Raw genomic sequence first — 17500 nt, 5'->3', positions numbered from 1 at the left:
GAATTGAAACAGAGTGAGTTGTGGTGGCGGGGACCGACTTTTCTGAGCGAGGACCAAGACACGTGGCCAAAGCCAAAGACTGATCCAAGTCCCGAAGCAGCAATAGAAGTGCAGAAGAAAATGAAGACGTCTGGAAAGCCAGTTCAAGAATCAACCCTGTTTGCTCTGATGCCAGAGACACCTTCCCGTTTGCAGCCCAGCAGAACTTCAAGTTAGAGAAAACTAGTGAGAGTTAGAGCATGGGTTGGGCGATTTGTGAACAACTGGAGGATACATATCAATAACAGATGTTATGGGGAGCTGGGTTGTCAGGAAATCGTAGATGCGGAAATCAAAATCATCAAGAAAGCACAACAGGAAGCATTGCATAAAGATCACAAGGCACTGGTAAAACAGTAGGCTCTTCCATCAAACCGCAAGTTAAGGTATTGAGTTTGAAGCCAGTCGTGGACGAAGATGGCCTACTTCGATCGGATGGCAGACTACGCTATGCTGACTATTTGCCATTTGATGCAGAGTTTCCTGTCATTCTACCAAGGAAGAATTCGGTGACGAGGCTGATTGTAAAATCTTTTCATGAGAGAAGCAACCACTCAGCGGGAACCAATCACACGCTGTCATTGCTGTCGGCCCGATTTTGGATCATGCAGGCAAGAGAAGAGATTCGTGAGGTGGAAAGAGAATGCTGCGAATGCCAACGAAGGAAAGCAAAGGCCGCAAAGCAGGTAATGGCCCCACTACCAAAAATCCGACTGAAATTGCCCTTATGAGCGTTTGCCCGAACAGCGGTCGACTTTGCAGGACCATTTGTGACCGTACAAGGAAGGGGCAAGAAGAGGACCAAGCGCTGCTTTTGCTTATTTACATGCTTGCTGTCATGAGCGGTTCACCTAGAGATGGCATACGGGCTGGACACGGATTCCTTCTTGAATGCATTCTTCCGTATGACAAATCGAAGAGGTCTACCAGAGGAGATGATATATGACAACAGGAGTAATTTTGTCGGAGTGGAGCGAGAGCTGAGGGAGATTTTAAGTTCCGGTGCAAATAGAGGTGTAAAGTGGAACTTTAACCCCCCTCTGACTCCCCACTTTGGTGGGATCCATGAGACAATGATTAAAGCGGCCAACAGAGCGGCGTATGCAATACTGGGGAGTGCGGATGTTACAGACGAGGAACTAACAACTGCCTTTACGGGTGCCGAAGCTCTTATTAACTCCAGGCCGTTAACGTACCAGTCAGGAACCCCTTAGATAGTGTACCACTCACCCCTAATTACTTCTTGTTCGGATAAGTGGGGGGTCAGTTCGCTTTAGAAACACTTGACAGTAGCCAATTTAGCCCGCGAAAGCATTGGAGACGTCTACAAAAGCTGGTGATGCATTTCTGGCACCACTGGCTTCGAGAATGGCTACCAACACTCAACCGTAGGACAAAGTGGCAGAAGGAACAGAAAGACATCTAGGTCAATGATGTTGTTCCAGTGATTGCCCTAGACACGCCTCGTGGACATTGGCCCCTGGGCAGAGTTCAGGAGGTTTACCCTGAAAAGGACGGGTATGTTCGAGCAGTGAAAGTGCAAGTGGGTCGTAATGCCTTGATAAGACCAATCGCCAGGATTTGTCCGTTAGAATGTGTCGCAGAGGACGCAGCAGCCAGGAGACAAGATGGACACTGAGAACACTAAACTTATGAGCATTTAGAAACACTGAGAGCACTTTGAACCATACTAGGAACACCGAGAACATTAAGTATAAATGTTATGGGTTCGATGAGCCACTGGCCCATCGAGAAGGGGAAGAATGATGTGAAGGATACCTTGAGTGCTGTATATGAAGCTGTTTATTTGTTTTAGGTAACATGGTCTACTAGAAAAAGAGAAAAAAACATTTTTGAGTCGTTTTCGGACTACGAGGTTACTTGGAGTATTGTATTTTGTTTAGAAAAGGATTAAACGGTTACTTGGAACCAACCAGGTAGAAGAGAATCGAAGGTGCTGGAAACAAGGGTTCTCAGCGATACTCAGACAAGTAAAGATGTACCCATATCGCTTGTTCAGGGTCAGATCTCTCTTCGACCCCCTGCTGGGTCCCATCTTGACATAGAGAGGTCCGAAGTAATCCACTCCTACTGCTGTGAAAGGGTAGATAATCCTGTGACTGTCTGACGACACTTGGACAACTGGTAACGGGGCCGTTGCTCCTCTAGGATGACACTGTTTCACTGTGGAAACCCCTCTAACAAGCCAAATCGTTGTCGTATTTTTGCCAGGACTTGGTAAGTTCCTACTCTCCCGTTCAATTGGTGATAGTGGTGGATTATTAATCAACTCATGGGATGTTTTCTGGGTAAGACCATCGGGTTTTTGGCATCATACTGCAGATTCGAGTGGTTCAGATGTCCTCCCAAGCAAACTATTTCATCTTCCTTGAAAGGCTTCACTCGGGTGAGCCTACCCTTTAATGTCAACTCTTCGTTATACAAGGACTATCTTTGCGCAATCTCCACAATTTTCTCCCCTGCTTTGTCCAAATCTAAAACGGACAGGCATTTGACGGTACACTTTGATCCTTCTCTAGAGTTATCGTCCGTTGCATCTTTGTGCTGAGAACACACTGGTATGTGGATAGCCCTGATTAGCCAAGCAACTATTCTTCTGAGTCGATTCCAAGTCGAATACCTCTGAAACACAGTTTTCCAGAAATCCGCCCATACAGTGGCTGCTCCTACTATGACCTGCTCTTTCTTTACCCCCTCGTCGCTCTCTAGGAGGTCTCCAGATGCTTCCAGAGGATGTTCGTGCCAGTGTTCGACGTTCTTCTACAAGAACTCCGGGCCATGCTGCGATATCTCGAGCTTTCTGATCTCAGAGAGCATTATTTCGCAAGAAGCATAATCCGCTGGGTTGAGCTCGGATTGAACATAGCGCCACTGCTTAAGATCCGACAAAGGTCACAAATGTTCGTGTTTCGTTGGCAATGTAAGAACTATCATAGAATCTGTCCAAGAAGTGACACTGTGTACTTCCAATCTCCCCTTTAACCCCTGTCCCACTCCTGTTCCTAGAGTGGCTGCTGTGAAGTCCAGTCTCGGCACCGACACAGTGCCCTTCAAGGGTCTTGCGCACGCTTACCCCATCAAGAAACTACAATGTATCTGTCCCTTGTCATTAACGAGGCGCAAATACGAAGCAGTTCATTTGTTTTGTACAAAACAAAGGAAAATGCAAATTATTCCCCCGAACCTCGACCCTGTTATTTTGTTGGTGCACAATTCGAGACTAAGCTATTCCTGATTAATCTCACTTCCCGGCAGGAGAAGAGGACTGGCGAACCCGAGTGGATCATACAACGTCGTGTTAGAAGACAATACACCTTTCATGCTATCGGGCTGTTTCCTGTTACTAATAGCAAAGTTAACTGTATCTTGTTCAACATTTCAGCGAATTCCCAAAGCTCTTTCTGACCTTACATCCAAATCCTTGATCTGAGGTGCTCTCTCCACGACAGGGAACTCTGACAAAACACTACGAAGGTTTGAAATCCATTTAGCAAGTTTGATGCCTCCTCTCGCGAGCAACTTTTGCAGCTGCTTACTGGTATCAATGGCATGTTCTGAATCCAGAAACAGCTTGAGCAGGTCGTCTACGTAGAAATCTCTGTATACGGCTTCAACCACTTCTCGCGAGAAAGCTTCCTTATTGTCCTAAGCCACCTTCCTAAGGGCGTAACCTGCTACGCTCGGTGATGATTTGGTTCCAAAAATGTGTACCAGCATTTGACGAGTCTTAAGATGTTCCGCAATGTCGCCATCTGGTCACCACAAAAACCACAGGGCTCCATGATCCTCTGGTGTCACTAAAACCTGATAAAACAGTTTTATATCTGTGATAACTGCTATTTTTTCCACTTTGAATCTGAGGATCACTCCTATCAGGGTACTGGTATTTTCTGGTCCTGTTGGTTTAACGATGTTTCATCGCTCCGAGAGGCACAATCAAACACTACTCTCGGTTCTTCTGATTTCTTAGGATGCCACACAGCGAAATGAGGAAGATACCAGAATGGTTTGAGATTAACAAGTTCGTCATCGGGCACCTGTTTGGATGCGCCTTCTTCTCGATACGTCTCGACTACAATGGTATACTTGCTACGGAATATTGGTTCTCTTTGCATCTTTCCTTTTAGCCACGGTAGTCTCCTTTCTGCCTATGGAAGAATATCTGGTAAGTCAGGGGTTTCTTGATGGAATGGAAGCTTAGGCTGATAGTGCCAATTCACCAGGGTCACCGACCGATCCATTATTTCTTGAGCTTTGCAGTCCTCAAAGGATATGCCTTCTTTAAAGTCAGCAGAAGATTCATTACTCTTCCTCGTACATGCGTTCCAGCTGGGCATTCAATCTTTCTTGATCTCTACGGGAAAAGTTCATATGAACAGGATCTTCTGTAGGTTCTGCGATGGTGCCATAGACAGTCCATCATAGAGGTGTTCTCACTACCGTGGGTTCACCATGCTTCCCTTCTCTCTTTTCTCTCTTGTCTACCTGCTCATCAATGATGTCTGGACGATTACCGCCAATCAGGATGGTTACTTTGTTGTCCCCAGTATTCAGTAGGTTGACATCGGAAAGGTGGGGCCATCTCATTAAGTCTTCATTGGTGGCCACGTGCCGTCGTGTAACTGGCAGACGTTCTGTAGTCAAAACATTGGTAAGCTGGGAATTCGCATCCCCTTCAAGTGAGTTTATGTCCAACCTAACTTCGTGACTGAATCTTTCCTCTTCAAGATTAGCAGTCGTCATGGTGAAGCTGGTGGGTTTCATGTCTTGAAAGAGTACTTCTTCCACCAGACTTTGCAAGTAAATGTTGCATCAGAACCCCCGTCCAAGATAGCGTAAGTAGTTATTTCTTTGGTGCTTCCTTGACAGCTTATCTTAACAGGAAAGACCTTGGAGAACACTCTGGGTCGTCTTGCTCTAACCTAACAAACTGCTACAGATCCAACAAAAATTCATAATAATCTACGAGGAGGTGCGATTTTGACGTTGCCGAAAGTAAAAGTTTAAAAATCAATAAAGATACCATGGGGCCAGGCTATGGAACGCACTACCAAATGGCCACGGAAACAGGCAAATAAGTAATTATAAAACGTTTAAGAAAAGTATACTTAAGATTGACTTGGCCAGCAGCTACACCTAGGCGCCTTTTAGTTATATGTTTTAAATCTATATTGTTATGTTTTTAGATTTCAATAGTTACAGTTTATTATGCATTCTAATATTATTCATAATAATTTTATTTTATTTTTCAATTTTTTTTCATTTATGACCAGACCTGTAAAGTAGCTTTTATGTTAGTACCATATCCTCACTGCATACTCATTACCTCATCGCATAAGATTAAGTTATGGGAAGAGTCCGATGAGGCAGTAGGCATGCAACGAGGATAAGAGCATGTAGGGGCTTGGTCAACTTCCACCAGGGGAGGCGGGTGGGTCGCAAAAGACGACTGTCTTTGTGGAGTACAGGACGAAAAGACCACGCTCCAAGCGGAGAGACCAAATTTAAACTCGAAATGGCGCAAAGCATTACTGACGCTATAGTACGGGCGGAAACGGGGGAATGTGATGGAATAACGGCGTGTTTTGCAATGAGCTAATTAATTATGCAGTGAGAATAGTACCATAACCTCACTGCATACTCATTACCTCATTGCATAAGATTAAGTTATGGGATGAGTCCGCTCCTGCCCTCGCCACCACGACAACAACACGGATACCAAACGTTTCCAACATGACTCCCCTTTAATTCTCTCCATTACTCAAATTCCTCTTAATAACCATAATTCTAAACGGAACTCCAAAACAAAAAAAGGGGGGGAGGGGGGCTGGCGAAACATAATTTAAGGAGGCAGTATAAGGCTAATATCATGATTGAGATGAGCTATGACCACCAAGCAATCTCTCTTACACTGGTAAATGATTATGAATTTCTCCGGCTCTGAAAAACGTAGGATTAAAGAAATGTAACTGCTCTATGTTAGCCAGGTCCGTTGAAGCAACGACCATACTCGGCGAAGGAAGGGGGCCAACGAAAAGGAAGGTCCCCTGCTTTATACTACACTCGGGGGGATATCAACGGAAGGAGGAGCAAGAGCACTAACTTTGGAATAAAAGGAAACAGGACCCTAGTAAAAAAAAAAAAAAGGGAGAAATTTGATAAACGCCCCCCCCCCCCCCCCCCCCCCCCCCAAGGTCAACGAAGAAAGCGAGTAAAATCGGGTGAAAAAGAAAACGTTAAACAAAGTAATGCGAGAACAAAAATTTATTGTAAACTGAGGCATAAGAGACTTGTCCAACACGACCGCGACCAAACTGTCGCCCCGCTGGTGGGAAACGGCACGCCCGAGCGATATGTCCCCATCTTAAGCACCTGAAGCACTGAACCTGGGCACGGCCAGGGTAAGGGGCTGGCCTGCGCATTGCAGAACCAGGACGAACAGGTATGGGAGGTGGAGGTACCTTTCCGACTCTCTTCAAAATCGCGTCTGCGTCTTTGGCCACCTTTGCTCGCACGGGATCCCCCAAAAATCCCAGGAAAAGACGCTGAAGCTGTTGGTCATCCACAAAATCCGACCTGGTCTTTATCTCATCCAAAGCAGCAGCGTACTCATCGGCTTTATGGTGGTTCTCGTTTCTGGCCAAACGCAACAACGACTGTAAGAGCTCAACCGCCTCATACTTGTCAAACATCGCCGCTGGTCGATTTATATAGCGACGAACCGCAGCCAAGGCTGACTCAGAACTGTCTAGAGTCCTAAGGCGTTCCAGGGAAATGACCTTTTCCTCTAGTACTCTAATGCGATAGGCAACCTATTATGAAAAAGAAAACACACTTGAGGCGATTGTCTTCACCAGTGACATGCCCCAACGTTCTCCAAAAATAATTAACCTAAAAAGTCGCGAGCTAGCGGCATACCAAACATTCCCCACCGAAGGAGAGGACAATAAAACAAACAGTGCGAGAAAACAGTAACATCCTACGCCATAATATTGCCGTAACCCGCGGCAAAGCGTAACACTGAAAAAAGCGCAACCATACAAATGAAGCTATACATAGACCGCGCAAAACTGTCTCAACTGGCGGAAATCCTTAAGTTATAAGCACACTGATTGCAACGTCTACCGAGGATATGCCTTCGCCAGTAAAAACTAGCGGTATACCAAACAAGCAAACGCTCCATAAAACTCTTCACTGGTGGAATACCGATTTGAACTGAACGCAATATTGCCCTCACCAGTGGAAATCCATAAATCATGTGCAACTTGTAAGATCTATGACACGAGCTGCCTCCGCCAGTTAAGAAAATCTAGCGTTGTACCAAATTACGAATCTTGTACCAAACTCCTTCACTGGTGGAATACCAAATTAAACACACGCAAAACTGACTTCACCAGTGGAAACCCATAATATTTAAGCACATACATGTCATAAATACCATCGCCAAAAAGGAAACTAGCGGGCTGCTCCACACTAAATTGTAACGCCAGAGACATGACACAAACAAGGCTTTCCTTACTCTGTCCGGCACTAGACCCGTCCCATATTAATCATGCCAGAAACTAAGGATTTCCTTAAATACTAAAATAAACAGATACCAATGCGAAACCCAATATACCGAGGGAAAAATTTGGAACTAGGGAAAACGAGGGGCAGTAAGCAGGTAGACAACAACGCACGAGGCGGTAAGATTCCTTGTGAAAAAGTTCAACAAAGTGTGGACAATAAACGGACACGTGCTGACAGAATGTTTGTATCGCGCACGAAAACAACACCGAAATCCGTATAAAAATTACACGACCGAAGACAAAACGCTAACCGGGCTAAGCAGAAAAAATCTCCCGCAAACGTAGCAAGACTAACTCCTGCAAATAGCGAAGCAGAAACAAGAATAAAGTTACCTCTAATGAGGCGGCAGGCACTGCGGCAGGCTCAGCTATGGGTTCTAACTGTTGAGGAAGATTTTTTGCCGGCTCTGCGACTTGTTGCGCTCCAGCAGGAGCCGGAGGTTCAGGAAGAGCATTAAGTTGAGCCGCCTTGGAAACGGCGAGCTGGTGGTGGTTGACCAAGCGGACGGTAATGCAAAAGACGACTGTCTTTGTGGAGTACAGGACAAAAAAAACACGCTCCAAGCGGAGAGACCAAATTTAAACTCGAAATGGCGCAAAGCATTACTGACGCTATAGAACGGGCGGAAACGGGGGAATGTGATGGAATAACGGCGTGTTTTGCAATGAAATAATTAATTATGTAGTGAGAATAGTAGCTAATAGCTCATAGCCACTTTGATTGAAAAAATTATATGATGAGAACTCCTGAGTAATCATGCTTACGAGAAAGAGGTCACATGGCGAATTGTTGGAAATGGCCACTTTGTATATTGCGTTTCAAAACTAAGAGGAGTCCTTGCTTTCTTTGGCACTGCATTTTTGTACTCTTTGGTAAATTTCATGCACATTGTTGCAGAGAAAAAAATAAATTGAAAAAAAAAAGACTTAGACCCTAGCCCTGGCCCAGCGTTTTGCTATTACTGGCGCTCCAATCCACTTAACATGAGTGTTCTCTTGTAACAATATGTTATATAAAGACATCATTAAATTCTAATCACTAAAAACTTGTTGCAAAGTGTAATCATGACACAAAATGTTTACTCACAAGGCTCTTCGGTTCCTTCACGCTGCTCTTTTGTTCTGCTCTTTTGTTGACTTGTTGGCCATTTCCTAACGCCTAACAAATCAAGAGCCTCATGCAGAGACTCAGGCAAAAGCTAAACCAGAGGTACGGTAACCACAATACGTTCACACTTTACGATCCAACTCATACTCTACGTGCTATTTCCCTAACTTCAAGGTTTGCCAATTTGGTCCCCTTTTTTAGCAGAAAATAAAATTTCATTTTTGCCAATAGCTAGACCAATAGTGCGAAAATATTTTCATTTACACCAAACATCATTGATTTTCGCGGAAACACATTCATGAACGATTTTACCTTAAGCATAGTATCATAAGATAGTATCAAAAGACAGGCATTTGTATCTTCGGACAATCATTTCCTTGAACTGTACCTTCATTCGTGCCAATTGAGACTCATTTTAGTGTTCGTGATTTTTACTAACGAATTTTGCATGAACACTCACATTCTATTCCATCAACAGACAACTATTTCCACAGATACAACATTCTTTAGTGCCTACTGAGGATAACACAGATAAATAAAGAATTGAGACAACGCCTTTTTTTTCGAAAATGTAGAATCTGCAATCTTGTTGCGAGTAAAACTTTTCAGGCGTGTTCCTGCGGAAAGAAACCGTGCTGATGTTGTAGAATACCGTCCTCTGATAAAAAATCGCGTCGCTATAACAGGATACTTTCAAAGAACGTAACTATTAAAACATGGCTCTTCACACATGCACGCGCCAAACAGAGTGTATCATGGGATACGCTATAACACGGTTTCCGGTCTAAAGCATTTTTGGTGTAATACAATACAACCCTCCACGTTTTATTTTTTTGAATGAAAGAAAACACTAGCTTTAAAAATGCAACAGGATTATAAGACAAAACGCTAAAACATTGAGCAAAGTTCAGTTCAATAACGTATACTGTGCAAAGTTCAGCTACAATAAGATCTACAAGCCACTGTGTTGAGTCATCCTCTTGACAGTACATAATCATCAAATCGTTTTGGCAATGTCATTGTTCGAGCCGGCCTAGGGCTGGTCACATGCAGAACCGGACTCCGATTAATATATTCTTCACTTCCGAAGTCCCATAGACAAATTCTTTGTTCATGCAGACCAATTAAGTTTTCAATTTCTTCATCTTTCCAAGATCCTTCATGTTTAACTCTTCTCGTCACGTTCTGGACCTCCTGTAAAGGCTGTGTAGTGTCGTAGTGTGAGTTATCGTTGGGATGTCGTTATTGTTGTCAATGGTTATTAGGTGTAGCCATAGTTAATAGAGGGGACTGGTTTGGAAGCTCGGCAAACATCAAATGAGTAAACAAAGATGCCAAGATTTAGGTTGGAAAGTCCACGACCGTGCACAATCTTTTGTTTTGAGCTCATACACTATGCATGAATTACGTAACCAACAAGTAGTATAGGAGTTGGGGGTACGAGCACATTTTTTGCAAAAATGTTCTCGTACCAACCCAACTCCATACTACTTTCCATTTAATGGCTACCAATTTTTGATCTCGTATTTTTGTTCTACTATTTTTGGAAATCTATATGTTTTTTATTTTTAGAAATTCATGCCATGATAAAGCAGAATAGTACGAGCACATTTTTCCATTTTGCAATTTCATGCTTGCGGTACTTGTATGTAGACCGGCACTGCTGTGCCGTGACGTCAGCAGCCATTCTACAATTTCATGCTTGCGGTACTTGTATGTAGACCGGCACTGCTGTGCCGTGACGTCAGCAGCCAACCTACTCAATAAACTTACACGGCCTCCGCCAACTTGAATAAGCACTGCTTCTGTCACACTTGACTAAACACGGCTAACGCCAACTCTCTTCGCTTCTAGAACTTTCTAAAATAGTAATCAATCTAATTATAGAAAGATTACAAAACACACCGATTAGAAAAGCTTACGCGTGAATTTAAAAATAAACAAACTACGAACTCTCGCGAGGCGTCTAGAAAGTAACGCTAGTCACGCAATGCTATTTTTCGTAACACTCGTGTACTTTTAGATTTTATAGTGACCGTATGCATAACTTGTCACACTGTTGTCGTGAATATACCGCTTGTCATCGAAGCAGGACAATGACACTTTATTCAACTCATAGCTTCCAAGTTGATGTAAGTTGCTTCTAATGGTTTTCATGTTATGATACATTTGTTCGTTATTAAACAAAACGTTTTTGTAATTTTCATGAGTTATGTTCTTTTTGATAATATTCTTCTTCATTCCCTTTGCAGTTTTTCCGCCTTTGTCATTGTCTTTCATGTATGAATACATTTTGGATCTCAATCCAACGAATTCGGTTATCGGTATACCTGCTGCCTCATCTTTGAATTTACCGATTACTTTTTTATTTGTACTGTTGAAATATTGTGAATCTTGTGAATAATCACTGTTATCGAATTTGTCTTTATCATTCCAGAAGTCTGAGTAGACATCATCAGCTTCGATTTCATAGGTCAAGCTGTCTGTGTCTGTGAATAATAATTTTGCTTTGCTGTCGTATTTTTGTTTGATATAATTATAATGAAAATCATACATTAACGTCTTGCTCAGATCCAAGATACACATACCTACATATGCCGGTCTGTTTAAGGTTAGTGTTTCTTTGATCTTATGAACAGCTACTAAATTTTCATTAAAGATCTTGCTGCTAACATATGTTGGTTTAGCAGCCATTTTTAATAGTTTGTTTTCATCAGTCACTAATCTGACATCTCTCTTTTTCTAATGTTTTCCATTGTTTTACCAAAGACGCTGTTGTTCATTAGTTTGAAGAAATCTTTCTCGAAAGCATTTTTAGCATTAGTTCTTTTCTAAGTATTAAAGTCAATATATTGCTTCAACCATGCGGACTGATTGAACTCTAGTACTCGATGGACTTTAGTTATTTTCAAACCGAGATCAGTGTACAATTGTAGGTTTTTGTAATAAAGAACGTACTTTTCTTTATTGCTTAATGTAGGTATCAGTTTATGAACTAAACCAGTTGATACATTGAATTTATCGGCTATTTCTTGACAATAATCAGAAAGCATATCTTTGTTGACTTTTATTTTTTCAGGTCCCAGAGGGTAGTCATTATGCAAATCATGTAGTTCTTCTGGATAAGCTAGGTCGACTTCTAGTATTAAACCTTTATTGCTATCTTCTGTGTACTTGGCTAAGTCTATCTTATCAAATGAATATGATTTTTAGTCATCCATTTGAAACCGCCAGTTGGTAAATATTGACTCATTGCCCAACCATACAGATTGTTAGCATCTAGATACATGATATATTTTGAGGGCGCCTTTTCATTATATGTTTTCATGTATTTATTATTCCACTTTCCGTATCGGTTGGCTATGTAACTGGTACCTCCACGCATGCCTTTTTCAATGAATTGAAACATATCAATATCAGTCATAAGCTCTAATTTGATGTCAGTCATTTTTAGCATAGCATCCCAGGAAAGCCCAGGACTGGTAAAATAATGACATGGGTCCAGTTTATAGTATTGCAGACAGGTCCTTCGAAAGTTTTCAAAGACATCTGCTAACAGAAGTATGTCGGATTTAAGATATAAGTCATGGTACTCACTCATATTTTTCAGATTAAAAGTGTTCTATACATTTTGAGCATGTTTGTATTGATCATCTGTTATATCCTCATCATTTAATATACTGTAAAATTCTTCTTTTGGTGGTAGCTTTTCATTGAATTTATCAAAGCTATCCATGAAGTCGTATGGATATACTCCTTTTTGAGACATTAAATCAAGCTCTTTACCTTTGAATTTTTGAGAAGTATATATTAATGCTTCTTTTGGTAGGTTGCTCACCAGTTTATCAAGACTTGAGCTCATAAATTGAAAACTATCAATAAAGGTCAGATGATTACCAAGCATGAAAGCCATATACTTTTCCATGTTGTTTGGTATGGCATTGATATTCATTTGACACTTTTCACCTTTCTTATTTGTATATTTATGCTCTTTGACTATTTCACCAATCTCTTGCATTATAAAATGGCAGCTTTTTGGAATTTTTCTTCATCATCTTTAGTCATTCTCAATGGTTTATTGAAATATTTTTTCATAACCTTCTTACAATATTTAACTTCCTCTAGCATAGCTTCCATAAATTTGTAAACGGCTTTTTCACCTCTGTAAATTTGTACTGGTTTTGTGTATTTATCATCATAACAACACACAACCTTATATCCGTATCCACAGTCTGTATGCTTCTGATAAGCTTCAGTAAATGATTTGTCATTATTGGGTTGACATCCATGTATTTTTTCTGTGATGGCCTCAAAATCTGCATAAATTACAAATGGGACTGGTAGTTGTTTATGGAAATTATTGAATTTTAGTATGTTATCATCTTTTGTTGGCATTTTAATCGCTTGTGTGCCATTCACTTGGATACAGTTTTCTTTATGATCAGTTAATACTCTTTCAGAACTGAAACACTGAAGACAATGCATGCAAAAATGTTTCCCCTCTTTGTGCTTTGTTTGATTGTACATGAACTTGTCGAAATCTTTGATTAATACATAGTGCTTGTTTTCATTTTCTGTTATAAGAAGCAGATTCATACAATCTTCATACTTTTCTTTTGATACATAAATGGGATATTTTTGTTTTTCTTCATAACCAAATACATTGATGTTGATCTCATTATGTTTTTCTATTTCGTTGTACTGTTTGGTGGTCACTGGATATTCAATTCCTGAATAATTTAAATTTTCAATGAATGCTCTATCTGATTTTTTTATTCTTTGAGGATTTTTGTCTTGAGGATTAAGATGTCGAATATGGCACCATCTAAAACATTCATTGTCACTGTTTTTTATGCTTATTAAACTTTGAGAACTGTTTCTGAGTTCATGTGGTAGTTTAATGTATGATGATCCTTTGATTGGTTCATATTTTACGATATTGAGATAATGGTTTTCAACTGATTCAACAGTCCAACCAGATCCCTCTGAAATCCAAACTGCGATCTTATCTAGTATGCCTTGTTTTGATACTTCGAGGGATTTGTCTATTTCTGTGTTGTTTATGATAGTTTGAGCTGGACTGATGAAATATGCGGTCTTATGCATTTGACATTTTTGTAAATGTTACCTTAAGCGTTTCAACAAATTTCAGTCCTTTCATTGATATTAATTTGTTTTCAATATGGTTAGCAACAGCCTTTCTTGTGTTTTGCAGTTGCACAAGTGGATCTTTTTCATTCTTGATGTTTATCTCATAAGACTTTGTGAACCCTTTCAGAGCTTTGTCTGTTTGCTCTATTTTGGTTCTTGGTGCTGGCACTGGTTTTTTGGTTCTTGTTGCTGGCACTGGTTTGTATCCATCCCTGAATTCTAGTGGTGGAAGAATTATGTTTTCTTCATAATCACGCACCATTTGATTTACACTCTTTCTTGGTTTCGGTATTGGTCTAATTGGTTTTACAGTCCTTAGCAATCTGATCAGTTCTGATTTACTGAGCTTTTTAAGATCGCTCTTGTTCATATTATTATGTGAGATATTATTTTTCATTTATATATTAACTATATATTTATTTCTTTAAGCCTATGCATGTGCGTTTGAATATGGTCAAAATTCGAAGTGTCCAGTTATGAACACGATGAACTGTCATTGTAGGATAAATTATTAGGAATTATTCATTTTCAGGATTATTATGAATTAATGCTTTTTCGTAATGTTTTTTTGTTCGAAGATGGTTGTGTTTGCCGGCTAAACTGTAATTTTTGCCATTTTCGCATATGTAACAATACCAAGGCTTGTTGAGCATGTAATCTGTTTTTCGTTGTTTTCTTTCTATGTCTGTGAATAAACGAGGTCTTCCTCGCTCTCTTTTTGCTTCGACTTTTTTTTCTTCCATATAATGTAACTATATGTATTCTTTTAAATATAGTGCGTTTAAACAGATTCTTGGGAAGATACTTGGGAATGTTCTTCAGATTCTTCCGATTCTTCAGTTTCATACAAAGAATATTCTTCAAATTCTTCCGATTCAGATTGAGATTGAGATTGAATTTTTTTCGGAAACTTGTTCATATAATATACATTTATATATTTTTTAAATGGTTTTTGGTCTGCGTTTTATGTATCTGTTGCTTTCTTCCATGTGTTTGATGACTTCGAATATCACATCATCATAAGAATTACTCATTATATATTTGCATTTGTTTTTCTCATACATTTTTTTTCATATGAAGTTGCTTTTCGGACACATTGTATGACCCAGTAGGGCTTTTGAATTCGATGCACAAAGAATTGTGTTTGCTTGTTGGGTTTAACAACATGAGATCACACTGTCCAGGCATGTATCCTTTTTTCCATGATGACGATCTTATATTCTGAGTCCTCTGATTTTCACCTAGACCAGCGATCATCAAAGCTTCTTCAAGATATTTGCTTCTTATGAATTGCACAACTTTACAATGCAAGTCATATTCACTTTCGATCGATAATTTTTTGCTTTTTGCGTCGTAATATCCTTTCTTCCTGATTGATGGCAAAACTTTGTTTGTGACCCAATGTTTGAATTCTCTCGCTATGGGTTGTTTGGAGGAAAAAATGAGGGAATAAAAACCAGATTCGTTGATGAATACACATCTGACGGATAAGCATTTGATTATGTCGTTTTCAAGGCTCTCAGAAAGGGGTAATTTTTCGTTACACCCTATTTTTGGCTTCATTTTAAAGTCCATCAATTTTTTGTCATCTTCGTGAACGTGATCTATGATTGCTTTTCGTGTATTTTTATATTCCAGTATCGAAGCTATTTCTTTTCCGCGAAACCATATTTCATTTTTCTTGTCAACATAACAATTGATTTCAACATTCAGTTCGTTATTTTTGTAAGTTGTCTTTTGGAGTTCCATTTATTCTTATATACAAACTATATATTATTTTAAATGTGTTGCGTTTAAATGTAGCCAGAAATAATTGAATATTTTTGGCTACAAAGTAGCAATCACAGTATGAACCGTAGTTATTATTATATATGTTACATAACTTGGGTTTAAATATTTTCAATATCTTTCAATGGTATCCAGCTATTGAAATCATCACTGTATCCCTTCCATTTTACCAGAGCTTGTTTCTTTTTATAGTCCCTCCGAATGACTTTATCAATACGAAAACCATCCTGTATTGCTTTTAATAATTCAGGTTGATAAAAACTTCATTGAATATCTTCATCTCTGAGATCTTTTAGTTTGTATGTTATTGGATTAGTGTATTGGATCTTATCAACTGTAAAAACTTCTTCAGTCCAATTTGGTGTGTAACCCTTGTCAAACACATTCCATTTATACTTAGATATTCGGACCTTGTCACCTATTTGAAATTTTGGTTTCTGTTTTAATGTTTCTATGTCACCATACAAATTGAAGTAAACAGTTCCTTCATTGCTCTTTTTACTGGCTTCAACAGGTGTCATCTTTGTGCTTGAATTTTTGGTATTATTGTACTGTTTTAATATTTTTGGTAGCATGTCTAAATACTGTGTATTACCTTGAACAGTGAACTGCTTCCACATTTTAGACTTGATTGTCCTATTCCATCTTTCAACCACTGATGATTTCTCTTCATTTTCAGTTGAGTACATATGTATCCTGTTTTTCTCCAGCAAGTCCTTCAAGTGTTTGTTATAGAACTCCTTTCCCTTATCAACCCATAAATATTCTGGTTTTCTGCCTTCCTTGAATATTGTTTTAAATGCTTCAGTGACAGATTCGCCTTTCTTATCCTTCAATGGTACAATCCAACCGTATTTACCGAAAACATCGATGACCATTAGAAGATATCGGTAACCCTTATTCCATTTGCTAAATTTTTGCATTTCAACAAGATCACTTGCCCATATTTCATCAATATGATTTGTGATTACACGCCGCCGAGTAAAAGTACGTTTTATGGGTGTATGTAACTCATCTGCTAATTTTTCTTGCCAGTTTTCTTCACTCGACGGCTTTTTCCGTTTTTTGAAACTCCTGGACCTAGTTCTGATTTGTATTGATAACATTTCTTGCCAACCAATGCCCCCATTGTCTTTCATTATACGGTACGTTGTCTAAAGCTTGAACCATTTTCCTATCTGCTTTATTTTTACATTTCCTATCATCCTTGCAGACGGAATAATCAACATCGTGTTGCATTGCTATTGCATCAGTTCTTCCAGTCGGTATATCGTATATTTCTAATATTTGACCAGTTTTTGGGTCATACTTCAGTTGATCTTCTAGAGGGTTGTAAGGGCCAGTGTAATGATGCCCAGGAAGCGTCCAACCTTTTTTTGGTTTTGGAAGTTTTCCAATAGCTTTGTGAATGTCTAAAGAACCGCCATGAAGAGGGTTTAATTTTTTAGATAAATCAGATGTGATACTATCCAAAGCTTGATCTAGATATTTGTTAGCCATACCTTTTATTTTTTGTTTAGCAAAATCTGATTTAATCGCCTTTGAAGCTCCAATTCTACCAAGATTGAATGCACCTTTTAAACCAGCTTTCAAAGCCATTTCACCTAAGCTATGACTGTTTCCAATATCTAAAACGCCCGCTTCTTGGAGCGGGCTAACCCGTTTCCCATGATTTTCGAATCTGATTTAACAAATTTAGTCTTCTTTATTCCGCATTCTAAGCATGTACAATAAAACATTAGTCTACCATTTTTGGCTGTTTTGTAACCTGAAGGTTCAACACATTCAGTTACTTTTTTTTGTTTCACGCAATATGATTTCATAT

General features: G+C 39.7%; 1 protein-coding gene and 1 pseudogene across 1 annotated transcript; both read left to right on the top strand.

Moving 5' to 3' along the window:
- The window catches only part of LOC138013373 (uncharacterized), a 725-nt pseudogene extending 509 nt beyond the window's left edge, over positions 1-216 (top strand).
- A 680-nt stretch (positions 217-896) lies between these two features.
- On the top strand, positions 897-1253 carry LOC138013362 (uncharacterized). The gene has a single exon (XM_068860417.1). It carries the CDS (start codon positions 897-899, stop codon positions 1251-1253), a length of 357 nt encoding a protein of 118 aa, XP_068716518.1.
- The last annotated feature ends 16247 nt before the right edge of the window (positions 1254-17500 follow it).

This window comes from Montipora foliosa, chromosome 1, assembly GCF_036669935.1.
Source record: "Montipora foliosa isolate CH-2021 chromosome 1, ASM3666993v2, whole genome shotgun sequence".
NCBI lineage: Eukaryota > Metazoa > Cnidaria > Anthozoa > Scleractinia > Acroporidae > Montipora > Montipora foliosa.
The sequence above is the reverse complement of the archived record's forward strand: the minus strand, read 5'-3'. Positions and strand labels throughout refer to the sequence as shown.